Below are 12376 nucleotides of genomic sequence, written 5' to 3' on the forward strand. Positions count from 1 at the left end.
GCCCCTTTCCCACCGCGGGGCGCCTCTGGGAGTTGCAGTTCGAGAGCAATTCCGGGAGGGGAGGCGCCTTTGCGGCGGTCGCCGGCGCTGCCCCTAGCAGCGCGGAACTACAAGTCCCAGGGTCTTTGCGGCCGCCGTAGTCAAGTGGCCGGTGGAATTGGCCCAGGATGACAGCTGGAGAATGGAGTCAGGTACGGGGAGCGGCTTCGTGTGGAACCGGGGTGGGTGGTCAATGTTGGGCCATTGAGTCGGCCACGAGAAACGGGTACGGGGTCCTGGCAAGAGAGTTATGGGAGCCTGAAGGTCCTGTCCCACGGGGGCCCTGTGACTTGCAGTGGCAGGCGGAAGGGACAACAGTAGGAGCTGAGGACTACCTCCTGAGCTTGTGCGGATGGCTGTGGCTACCCTCCCCCTCTCTGCCGCCGCCAAAGGAGTGGAAAGAAGTAGGGGTTAATTATCCTGACATATTGGCCGAGCGGCATCAGGGCAGAATTCTGTCACAGCAGTGATAGCATATGCCTCCATAGTAAGGTAATGTGCCAGGGTGATGCCAAAGGCAGGGTGTGAGACCGTAAGAGCCACTTGATATCTAATTGACCTCGGTGAGTCCATGGCCTGGTGACATCACAACTCGATGAGAGTCTTGATATTGTGGTATGGTGTTGGCCCTTTAGTGTCATGATAACAACGATGGCCTGGAGGCTTTGCTAGAAATATTAAGCTAATAGTGTTTCTATTTATGGAAATCCCAAATAGTGCCATAGCAGAAGAGATGCAAGGCTTATCCTTTATAGGCATATTCAGGAGGGCGTTATGCCAAAACTAGGTAATGATAAGAATACACTCAAGAAAGAGACTGATAATGTTTGTATGTATCCTGTTATAGTGTAGAGCAGGGCTTGGCAAACTTTATGTGAAGGACCAGATAGTAAATATTTTAGGTGTTGCAGGCCAAAAAGCAAAATTGAGGATAATTTGTAGGCACGTATATAACAAGACAGAAAACAAATTTCAACAAATGTTTATTGATGAAATCCAAAAATAAAATAATAGTTGAGTACTTGTTTTGTAATACAGGACTACTAATAAGAATAATGGAATTCTTTTTTGGGGGGATAACATTTGGTTTAATTGGGGATTACAGTCAATGTTCCCCATCGTAAGAATCATGTCAAATGTTCATCTGTTAATGCTGATCCGTAATGAGATTTTTTATTTCATCTTTGTAAATGTCTCTTCACATTGATAGGTACTGCCAAATACTGATATCAACTGACAAACATACCCTTGTTAACTTTTATTTGACTTTTTAAATTTCAGCATAGCTTTAGTTTTATAGAAAAGTTGCAAAGATAGAGCAGAATTCCTGTGTACCCTTCACCCAGTTTCCCTTACTGTTGCTTTCCTATTTTTAACAGCTTTATTGAAATATTTTTTACATAGAATAAAATTCACTCACTTCAAATGTACAATCAAATGATTTTTAGTAACTTTACTTAGTAGTGCAGCCATCCCCATAATCTGTTTTAGAACATTTTCGCTCTCCCAATAAGATTGCCCTCGTGCTTATTTATAGTTAATTCTTATTCCCACTCCCAGCCCCAGGTAACCACTGATCTACTTTCTGTCTCTATAAATTTGCCCTTTTTTGAGATTTAATTTAAATAAAATCATACAATATGTGGTCTTTCATGCCTGGCTTCTTTCACTAAGCATAATATTATTAAGGTTCATCCATATTGTAGAATGTATTGATACTTCATTGCTTTTTATTGCCAAACAGTATTCCAGTTTATAGCTATGACACATTTTGTCTGTCTACTTACTAGTTAATAGTTTGTTTCCAGTTGTTGGCTATTATGACTAATGCTGCTAAGAACATTTGTGTGCAGGTCTCCCTGTAGACATATGTTTTCATTTCTTATTGGTAGATACCTTAGGGTGGAATTACTATAACATATGGCAAATTTACGTGTAACTTTTTAAGAAGCTGCAAAACTGTTTTCCAAAGCAGCATCACTATTTTGTTTTTCCCCCAGCAATGAATGAGGGTTTTTGTTTCTCCAGATCCTCACCAACATTTGTTATTGTCTGTCTTTTTACTATAGCCATTCTAAATGGATATGAAATGATAACTCATCTGGTTATAATTTGTATTTCCTTAACGACTAATGATGATGAACATCATTTTATGTGCTTATGAGTCAGTTGTGTACCTTCTTTGGTGAAGTGTCTGTTCATATATTTTTTCCACTTTTGAATTGAGTTATGATCTTTATTACCTTTTTATTGTTGAGTTGTAAGAATTGCTGATGTATTCTAAATACAAGTCCCTGCCAGATGGATGATACGTGGATATTTTCTTTTGTCTATTGCTTGTCTTTTCATTTTCTTAATGGTGTCTTTTGAAGTGCAAAAGTTTTGAATTTTGGTGAGGTCCAATTTATAATTTTTTCTTTTGTAGGCCATGCTTTTGGTGTTATGCATTTTAAAAAAATGTACAATTTGATTATTATTAATGTAATTTAGAGTTGTGTTACCCTCACTGCAGTCTTAGTTAAAAGATTTCCATCCCCCCAGAAAGAAACTTCATGCTCATTTTCAGTCACTCCCCATTTCTACCCCCTGCCTTAGGCAACCAATACTTTCTTTTTCTACGGATTTTCTTTTTCTGGGTTTTCACATGAACAGAATGACACGATATGTGGTCTTTTGTGTCGGCCTTCTTTCACATAGCATGTTTTTGACATTTATCCAAATTTTAGTATTTATCAGTAACTTTGTTCCTTTTTGTGGCTGAATAATATTCCATTGTATGGTTTTACAACATTTTATTTATAGGTTCATCAGTTGATGAGAATTTGGGTGGTTTCTACCTTTTGTTTATTATGAATAATGCTTCCCTATGAACATTCGTGTGCAAGTTTCTGTGCAGACATGTTTTCATTTCTCTTGATACATAACTACTTGTAGAATTGCTGGGCCACAAGGCAACTCTATTTAACTTTGTGAGGAACTGCCAAACTGTTTTCTACCACCTCGGCACCATTTTACATTCCCACCAGCAATGCATGAGGCTTTCAGTTTCTCTGTATCTTTACCAACGCTTGTTAATGTCTACCTTTTTTATTATAGCCATTCTAGTGGGAGTGAAGTGGTATCTCACTGTGACTTTGTTGTTTTGACTTGTGAGAGCATGGGAAGTGTATAAAGCATGTGGACATTGCTTTTGACTCAAACAATGTTAGTTGTTGAAATGACTTTCCTGCAGTGTAACTTTCACAAAGAAGGCTGTTTGCCTTGTTATTTTAGATTGGATTGATTAAGGAACATTATCAAGTCTTCAGCAAAAGCTAATTTCCAGAGCCATTCAGTGTTTGATAATAGTGTTTGAGGGCAGTTTTCCCAGCAGTTAAAAAATGTAAAAATCATTACTACCTTGTTTACCGTAGAAAAAAACACAAGTGGACTTCATTTGGCCTGCCAGCTAGTTTGCTGATGGGCTGATGTAGAGTAAAAGTGTCCTGTATGTAGTAGGTGTTCAGTAAATGTTTATCTTGTTGATTACAGAGATACAGCAGGCTTGTTGTATGGTATTCACACAGGAGTGAATATAGTAACATTTTACCTTAATAATACATCAAGGAATTGGATTTGATTGCTAAAAACAGCTGGAAAAACAACTCGAAGTACCTCTCCTACTGAGTGACTTGTTTGGGTAATCTTCTTTTATAGATGATGTGCTGTACTTTTATTTTATTTCTTTTTATTTCTTTTTTTTATTTTGATACAACATGGCAGTTAACTTTCAATTCTGAGTCCCTTAAGGCTAAGGGTAAGGTACCCCTTGGCTTTTTGAAAACTGAAAGATAAACAGATGTATAAGGGAGAAGGTCCCTTTTGTCTCTGGCCCCAAGTTATGAAGGAACAATGTGGTTACTGTTTATCTATCGAGAGTCAAAGAGGCCCCTGTTGGGACTGACTCCCTTGCTGCTCTTATGATTGAATGTTTCCTATTGGCTTTTCTACTGGTCACCTAGACTGTAGGTCCTAAAACATGCCAAGTTCATCTTCTGGACTTAATAATGTTAAGGATAACTAACATTTATAGATCACCTGTGTCAGTTATTGGTCTTACCTCATTTAATCCTTCACAACAACCTTATGAGGTAGGTACTATTGTCCCTCCAGTCCCCGCCTATTTAAAACTGAGAATGCTGGTTCAGAGAATTGACGTAATCTAACATGCCTAAGGCCACACAATTTAGTAAAAGTTGGAGCTAAAGTTGAAATCCAGGACTATTCTACTCCAAAGCCCTAGCACTTAACCACTACAACACACTGCTCAGTATTGCTAAAGATGAAATTATGTATTAATGAAAACCTCAGATGATGCAGTACTAATTCCTGTAGCTCTTTGGGCTGTAACTCTACCTCTGATTGTAGAGAAATGACATGTTTTTCACACTCTAGAGCAACGCTGTTGTATAGAACTGTTTGTGATGATGGAAAAGTTCTGTATCTATGCTTTTCTAGTTTGGTAGTGTTAACTTTAAAAGGGCAGTGATTTTAACAGCAAAAATAGGTTTATTAAGGAATAGCAGAGAATCAAAATTCAAGACATGCAAGCTATCGCAAAACCATAGGCAAGTCTGGAGAACAAAGGAGAGGAAGGCTCTTTTTGAAAAGGGGGGAGTTGGTAGGAGCTGTTCTAAGCAAAAAGTCCATTGGGGTAACCTGGGAGTTTGAAGTGTAGTGGGTTTTTACTGGTTGAACTGTGAGTCTCTCATTGGCTGGTCTGGTTCCACCCAAAGAGAAAATCGTTCTTCCTCCTGCTGGGATAGTAGCATATAGGCTTCTTTCTGATGGGAATATAAGATAGGTCTCTTCCTGTTGGGGGTCTGCGATTGACAAACCTCCCTTTCTAGCCTCTTGATTCCATTTTATTGATGTTTCCATTTATTAATTTTCACAATCGCCACTATTCACATTGAACACTTGAAATGTGTCTAGGAACTAAAATTTAAACTTTATTTAATTTTAATTATTTTAAATTTAAACAGCTTCATGTGGCTAGTGGTTATCATTTTGGACAGTGCAGAGAGAGCTAATTTCCCCCCAGGTGCTTCTTTCTAATTAGAAAGGTGATAAGTATCACAAAATATTTTACTCAGTGCAAATATTCTTTTCATAGCATAACTGGAAATGAAAATATTCTATAGTGAAGCAAACCTGAGGATACCTTACACAGGGTGAATGTGAATCAATTAACCATATAATAGTCTAAGGGATATATTCTGGGTTAACCAGAATGAAACTCCTCCATCCCTACCACTTACTGGATAAAGTTTGAACAACTGGCATGAAGGTACTTTGCAATTCATTTTTCATTGTTTAAAGATGTAATTCGTTTATGTGGCTTATTGCAAACATAATTGACAGTTGCCTGATTTAAGAGGAGACGTTTTAATCTGTGGCTCTAATATTAAAAAAAAAATTTAATGTTTATTTTTAAGAGATAAAGAGAGAGTGTGAGTGGGGCAGGGGCAGAGAGAGAGGGAGACACAGAATCCGAAGCAGGCTCCAGGCTCTGAGCTGACAGCACAGAGCCTGATGTGGGGCTTGAACCCACAGACTAGCAAAGTCATGACCTAGGCTGAAGTAGGACGTTTAACTGACTGAGCCACCCAGGTACCCCTAATATTTTTTAAACACATGTTTTGATCTTACAGATAAATGTCTTTGGTGTTGCATGTTGCTGGCCTATATAAACCTTCCCCATTTAAAATCTATCCCTTCATAAAACTGGCTGTTATAATAAAACATTTTATTTATTTGTTCCTTGGGTTTCAGCTTCCACTTTCTTCTTTCTGAGTTATTTGCCTTCTAAGTGGTTTCTTTTAACTTTTTATTATCAATAACAAAAGACTCACAAGTTGTAAAAATAGTGCAAAAAGTCTCCATATATTCTTCCTCCAGTTTACCCCAGACATTTTATATAATCATAATACAATATGAAAAGCAGGAAATTGACACTGGAATGATGTGTGTGCACAGTCTTGTGTTACTTTATCACATGAGTGGATTTGCGTAACCATCACAGCAATCAAGATACAGAACTATTCCATCACTAGAAAGCTGCCCTTTTATGGTCACACCTACCACTAACTGCCATTGTCTGTACCCCTGACAAATATTAATTTGTTCTCCTTCTCTATAATTTTGTCATTTTGTGAATTTTATACAAATGAAATCATAAAATATGTAACTTTTCCAATTTTTTTTTACTTCATAAAAATGACCTTCAGATCCACCCAAGTTGATAGGTGTATCTATAGTTTGTTTTTTTTATTGTTGAGAAGTACTCCATGCTTTGGATATACCAAAATTAGGGTTAGGTTGAACCCTTCTACTATTGAGGGACATTTTGGTTTCCAGTTTGGGGCTACTATAAATAAAATTGTTATGAACACTTGAGTATAGGATTTTGTTTGGACCTAAATTTTCGTTTCTGTGATATAAATGCCCAGCAGAGCAATTGCTGGGTCATATGGTAAGTATATGTTTAGTTTTTAAAGAAACTGACAGACTTTTTCCAGAGTGGCTATACCATTTTGCATTCCTATCAGCAGTGTATGAGAGTTCCAGTTTCTCTGTATCCTTGCCAGTACTGGTATTGTCATTGTTTTATTTGAGCCATTCTGATAGGTGTATAGTGCTTGATACCTTATGATTTTATTTGAATGTTTCTAATGGCTAATGATAGTGAACATTTTTTGTGTGTTTATTTGCCATCCCTGTATCTTCTTCCATGAAATGTTTCTTCATGTACTTTGCCCATTTTCTAAAATGCATTGTTTGTTTTTTTAACTGTTGAGTTTTGAGAGTTCTTTATATAGTTTAGATACAAGTGCTTGGTCATATGTGTAATTTGCAAGTAGCAGTCTGTGGCTTGTCTTTTCATCTTATGAATAGGATTTTTCACAGAGCAAGAACGTAATTGTGGTGAAGTCCAATTCATCGATTTTTTTTCTTTTATGGATTATGCTTTTGTTGTTGTGTATAACTCTTAATTAAGCCCTGGATCTCAAAGATTTTCTCCTAGATTTTTTCTAAAAGATTTATGGTTACATTTTACATTTGAAGTCCATGATCCATTTTTTGGTAATTTTTGTATATAGTGTGAGGTTTGAGTTGAGATTAAATTTTTTTTAATGTTTATTTTTGAAAGAGAGAGCACGCGCACGTGAGCAAGGGAGGGCAGAGAAAGACGGAGACCAAGGATTTAAAGTGGGCTCTGTGCTGACAGCAGAGAGCCCAATGTGGGGCTTGAGCTCACAACCACAAGATCATGACTTGAATTGAAGTTGGATTCTTAACCGACTGGGCCACCCAGGTGCCCCGAGAATAATATTTTAAACTATGGCTATCCAATTGTTTCAGTTTCATTGAATTGCTTTTATACCATGATAAAAAAAAAATGAGTATGCTGAATTCGAATAGGCCTATTTCTCGGTTTTCTGTTCTGATTCATGTGTCTGTCTATGTGTCTGTCACTCTGCTGTACCCCAAAGTCTTCATTACTATAGCTCTATAATAAATTTAAAAGTCGGGTAGAGTGATTCCTCCTCCTTTATTATTTTTTCAATATTGTTTGTTTCTTTTCCTGTTCCTATACATTTTAGAATAATCTCGCCTATATCTAAAAAATATTTTTGCTAGGATGTTGATAGGAATTATATTCGACCTGTATATTAGTTTGGGGAGAATTGACATCTCTACTATGTTGACCCTTCCAATCCGTGAATGGTGAATATCTCTCCATTTATTTAGATTTTCTTTCATTTCTTTTATCAGCTTTGTATCATTTTTAGCATTGTGTAGTTTTCAGCATACAAGTCCTGTACATAGTTTTTGAGAATTATTACTATTTCATTTATTTGAGTGACTCCTAATGGTATTGTATTTTTAATTTTGGTTTCCATGTGTCCATTGCTAGTAATGCAAATGATTTTTGTATGACGAGCTTGTACCCTGCATTGTTGCTGAATTTCCTGACTACGTTCTAGGAGGTTGTTTTTATTTATTTGTTTATTTGTTTTGGTAGATTTCTTAGGATTTTCTTTGTAGACTATCTTGTCATCTGCAAATAGGGACAATGATGTTTCTTCCCTTTTACTCTATAGGCGTTTTATTTATTTATTTATTTTCCCATATTGTTCTGTCTAGGACTTCCAGTATTGTGTTGAATAGCAGTGGTGAGCGCTTGCCTTGTTTCCAGTCTTAAGGAAGGAGTGGTTAGTCTCTCAGCATTGGTTTTGTTTTTGTTTTTGTTTTTTTGGCAGATATTCTTTTTAAAGTTGAGGCAATTCCTTTTCAGTTACTAGTTTTCTGAGGATTTTTATCATGAATGAGTGTTGAATTTTGTTAAACAGCCTCTTCTGTATCAGTTGATATGACCATATTATTTTTCTTATTTAGTCTTAATATGGTGGATTACACGGATTGATTTTCAAATACTGAACGAGCTTTGTATCCCTAGAATAAACCCACGTGGTCATATAGTGTATAAATTTGTTTATATAGTGCTGAATTCTATTTGCCAATACTTTGTTAAAGATTTGTGTGTATGTATTCATGAATGATATTGGCTTGTTATTTAATTTTTTGTGCTGTCTTTGTCTGATTTTAGTACCAATGAAATGTTGGCCTTATAAGAGTTGGGAAGCATTCACTCTTCTATTTTCTGGAAGAGATTGTGTAATATCAGTATTAATTCTCCTCTAAGTGGTTGGTGGAATTCTTCAGTGTAACCATTTGGACCCAGAGATTTCTTTTCTTGGAATTTTAAAAGTGTAGATTCAATTTCCGTAATAGTTATAGGGCTACTCAAATGATCTATTTCATATTGGGTGAGTATGTGTTTACACTTTTCAAGAAATTGGTCCCGTCTACCTAAATTGTAAAATTTATATGTGTGAATTTGTTTGTAGTATTCCCTTATTATCTTTTTGGAGTTTGCAGAGTCTCCAGTGATATCCCCTGTCTCATTCTGATATGAATTTGTGTCTTCTTTCTTTTTTAATTTATCACTCTTGCTAGGAGTTTATTTTATTGATCTTTTCAAAGAATCAGCTCTTTTATTTCATTGATTTTCTGTACTGATTTCTAAATTTTTTTAACATTTATTTATTTTTGAGAGACAGAGACAGAGCATGAGCGGGGGAGGGGCAGAGAGAGAGAAGGAGACACAGAATCTGAAGCAGGCTGCAGGCTCAGAGCAAGCTGTCAGCACAGAGCCTGATGCGGGGCTCGAACCCACAAACTGAGATCATGACTTGAGCTGAAGTCGGATGCTCAACCGACTAAGCCACCCAGGCGCCCCTGTACTGATTTCTAGTTTTAAATCTTATCGATTTCTGCTCTTACCTATTATTTCCTTTTGCTTCCGTTGGGTTTATTTTGCACTTCTTTTTGAGGTAGGAAATTATATTTTTTAATTTGAGGCTTTTCCTCCTTTCTAAGGCAAACATTTAGTGCTATAAATTTCCCACTCAGCAGTGGTTTTAGCTGCACATGTCACATTTTTATTGTGGTAAAAAATACATAATATAAGATCCACCCTCTTAACAAATTTTTAAGTGTACATTACAATATTGTTAACTATAGGCATGATGTTGTATGGAAGATCTTTAGAACTTTTTAATCTTGCATGACTGAAACTCTATACCCATTGAACAGCACTCCCCCCCCCCCCCCGCCGTTTCCCCCTTCGCCCAACCCCTGGAAACCACTGTTCTACTTTCTGTTTCTTTGAGTTTGACTATAGGTACCGTATGTAAATGGAATGAGGCAGTGTTTGATGATCTTCTGTGACTGGTTTATTTTACTTAGCATATTATCCTCAAGGTTCATCCAAGTTGTAGCATGTGACAGGATTTCTATTTATATAGTAGACTAATATTCTCTTGTATGTATATATCACATTTAAAAAAAAATCCATTCATCCGTTGAAGGACATTTAGGTTACTTCTACCTCTTGGCTATTGTGGATAATGCTTCAATGAACATGGCAGTGCAAATGTCTTTTCAAGATTCTGATCTTAGTTCTTTTGGATAAATACTCTGAAATGGGATTGCTGGATCATATGGTAGTTCCATTTTTAATTTTTTGAGGAACTGCCATAGGGCTTTACATAATGGCCATTCCATTTGTTCATTCCCACCAACAGTGCACAAGGCTTCCAGTTTCTCCACATTTTCACCACTACTAGTTATTTTTTATTTTTTTTATAATAGTCATCCTAATAAGTATGAGGTGATTTTGCATTGTAGTTTTGATTTGCATTTCCCTGACAATTAGCAATGTGGTTTTGATTTGCATTTTGCTGACAATTAGCAATGTAGAGTATCTTTTCATATGCCTGTTAGCTATTTGTATGTCTTCTATGGAAAAAAGTCTATCCAAATCCTTTGCTTAATGTTAAATAAAGTTATTTGGGTGTTTTTGTTTTTGCTATTGAGTTGTAGCCGTTCCTTACATATTTTGGATATTAACCACTTATTAGATACATGGTTTGAATATATTTTCTCCTATCCCATAGATTGCCTTTTCATTCTGCTGATTTTTTTTTTTTCTGAATAGAAGCTTTTAAGTTTGGTGTAGTCCCACCCGTCTGTTTTTGTGTTGGTTAACTGTGCCTTTTTTTTTTTTTAGTGTCACATTCAAGAAGTTATTGCCAAGACTAATGTCATGAAGCTTTTGCCCTACTTTCTTTGAGGCATTTTATAGTTTTAGACCTTATGTTGAAGTCTTTAATTTTGAGTTGATTTTTCTGTATGGTGTAAGATAAGGGCCTGATTTTTCTTTTGCATATGAATGTTGTTTTCCCAACATTGTTTGTTGAAGAGACTATCCTTTCTTCATTGTGTACTCTTGGCATGCTTGTCAAAGAACATTTGGCCATATATGTGTGAGTTTATTTCCCGGGCACTATGTTCTATTTCATTGGTCTATGTGTCTATCTTTATGCTGGTACGATACTGTTTTTGATTGCTGTAAACTTTAACATATTTTGAAATTAGGAAATGTGTGGCCTGTAGCTTTGTTTTTCTTTCTCAAGTGTCTTTTGTCTGTTGAGGTCCTTTGTGGTTTCAAATGAATTTTAGCATTATTTTTTCTATTTCTGTAAAAATGCCACCGGGATTTTGATAGGGATCACATTCAATGTGTAGATTGATTTGGATAGTGTGGACATTTGCACAGTATTGTCTTCTAATCCATGAACATGGGATGTCTTGCAATTTACTTGTGTCTTTAAATTCCTTTCAGCAGTGTTTTGTCATTTACAGTGTACATGTCTGTCACCTCCTTGGTTAAATATATTCCTAAGTATTTTATTATTTTTGATGCTATTTTAATGGAAACATTTTCTAAATTTTTTTCCAGATAGTTCATTATTATTATATGGAAATGTAACTGATTTTGTGTATGTTCATTTTGTATCCTGAAAAAACCTAAATTTAGAGTATATGCTAAATTCACTCATTAGTTCTAACAATTTTTGTGGAGTCTTTAGGATTTTTACATGTAAGGTTATGTCATGTACAAGCAAAGCTAATTTTATTTCTTCCTTTCTGATTTAAATGTCTTTTTATTTATTTATTTATTTGTCTAATTGCTCTGGCCAGGACTTCTAGTACCAGAGTGAGTAAAAGTGGTGACAGTGGGAATCCTTATTTTGTTCCTGATCTTAGGAGAAAAACTTTCAGTTTTTCACCATTGGTATGATGTTATCTATGGACTTTCCATATATGACCTTTATTATTTTGAGGTAATGGCCTTTTATCTTTAGTTTTTTAAATTTAGAATACTCAACGTTTCACCATGAAAGGGTATTGAATTTTGTCAAATGCTTTTTCTGAATCTGTTGAGATAATCATGTGATCTCCCCCTTCATTCTGTGGATGTGGTGTATCACACTGATTGATTTGCATATGTTGAGTCATCCTTGCATCCCAGGACAAATCCTACTTGGTTGTGGTGTATGATTTTTTTATGTTTTTTTTTTTATTTTATTTTTGAGAGAGAGACAAAGTATGAGCAGGGGAGGGGCAGGGAGAGAGGGGGGGGACACAGAATCCGAAGCATGCTCCAGGCTCTGAGTTGTCAACACAGAGCCCAACACAGGGCTCAAACTCACATACTGTGAGATCATGACCTGAACTGAAGTTGGACGCTTAACCGACTGAGCCACCCAGGCACCCCGGTGTATGATTTTTTTAATATGCTGTTGAATTTAGTTTGCTCATATTTTTGAAGTTTTTGCATCTATATTCATTAGGGATGTTGGCCTGCAATTTTCATTTCTTCTAG

General features: G+C 36.2%; 1 protein-coding gene across 1 annotated transcript in view; it reads left to right on the forward strand.

The window, feature by feature from the left end:
• The first annotated feature begins 45 nt into the window (after window positions 1-45).
• Window positions 46-12376, forward strand: part of ATG4A (autophagy related 4A cysteine peptidase) — a 56488-nt gene continuing 44157 nt past the window's right edge. The window contains exon 1 of the mRNA XM_058714250.1: window positions 46-191. Coding sequence (XP_058570233.1) covers window positions 182-191 — 10 coding nt within the window. The 5' untranslated portion in view covers window positions 46-181. The remainder of the gene's footprint in view (window positions 192-12376) is intronic.

This window comes from Neofelis nebulosa, chromosome X (genome assembly GCF_028018385.1).
Source record: "Neofelis nebulosa isolate mNeoNeb1 chromosome X, mNeoNeb1.pri, whole genome shotgun sequence".
Classification (NCBI taxonomy): Eukaryota; Metazoa; Chordata; class Mammalia; order Carnivora; family Felidae; genus Neofelis; species Neofelis nebulosa.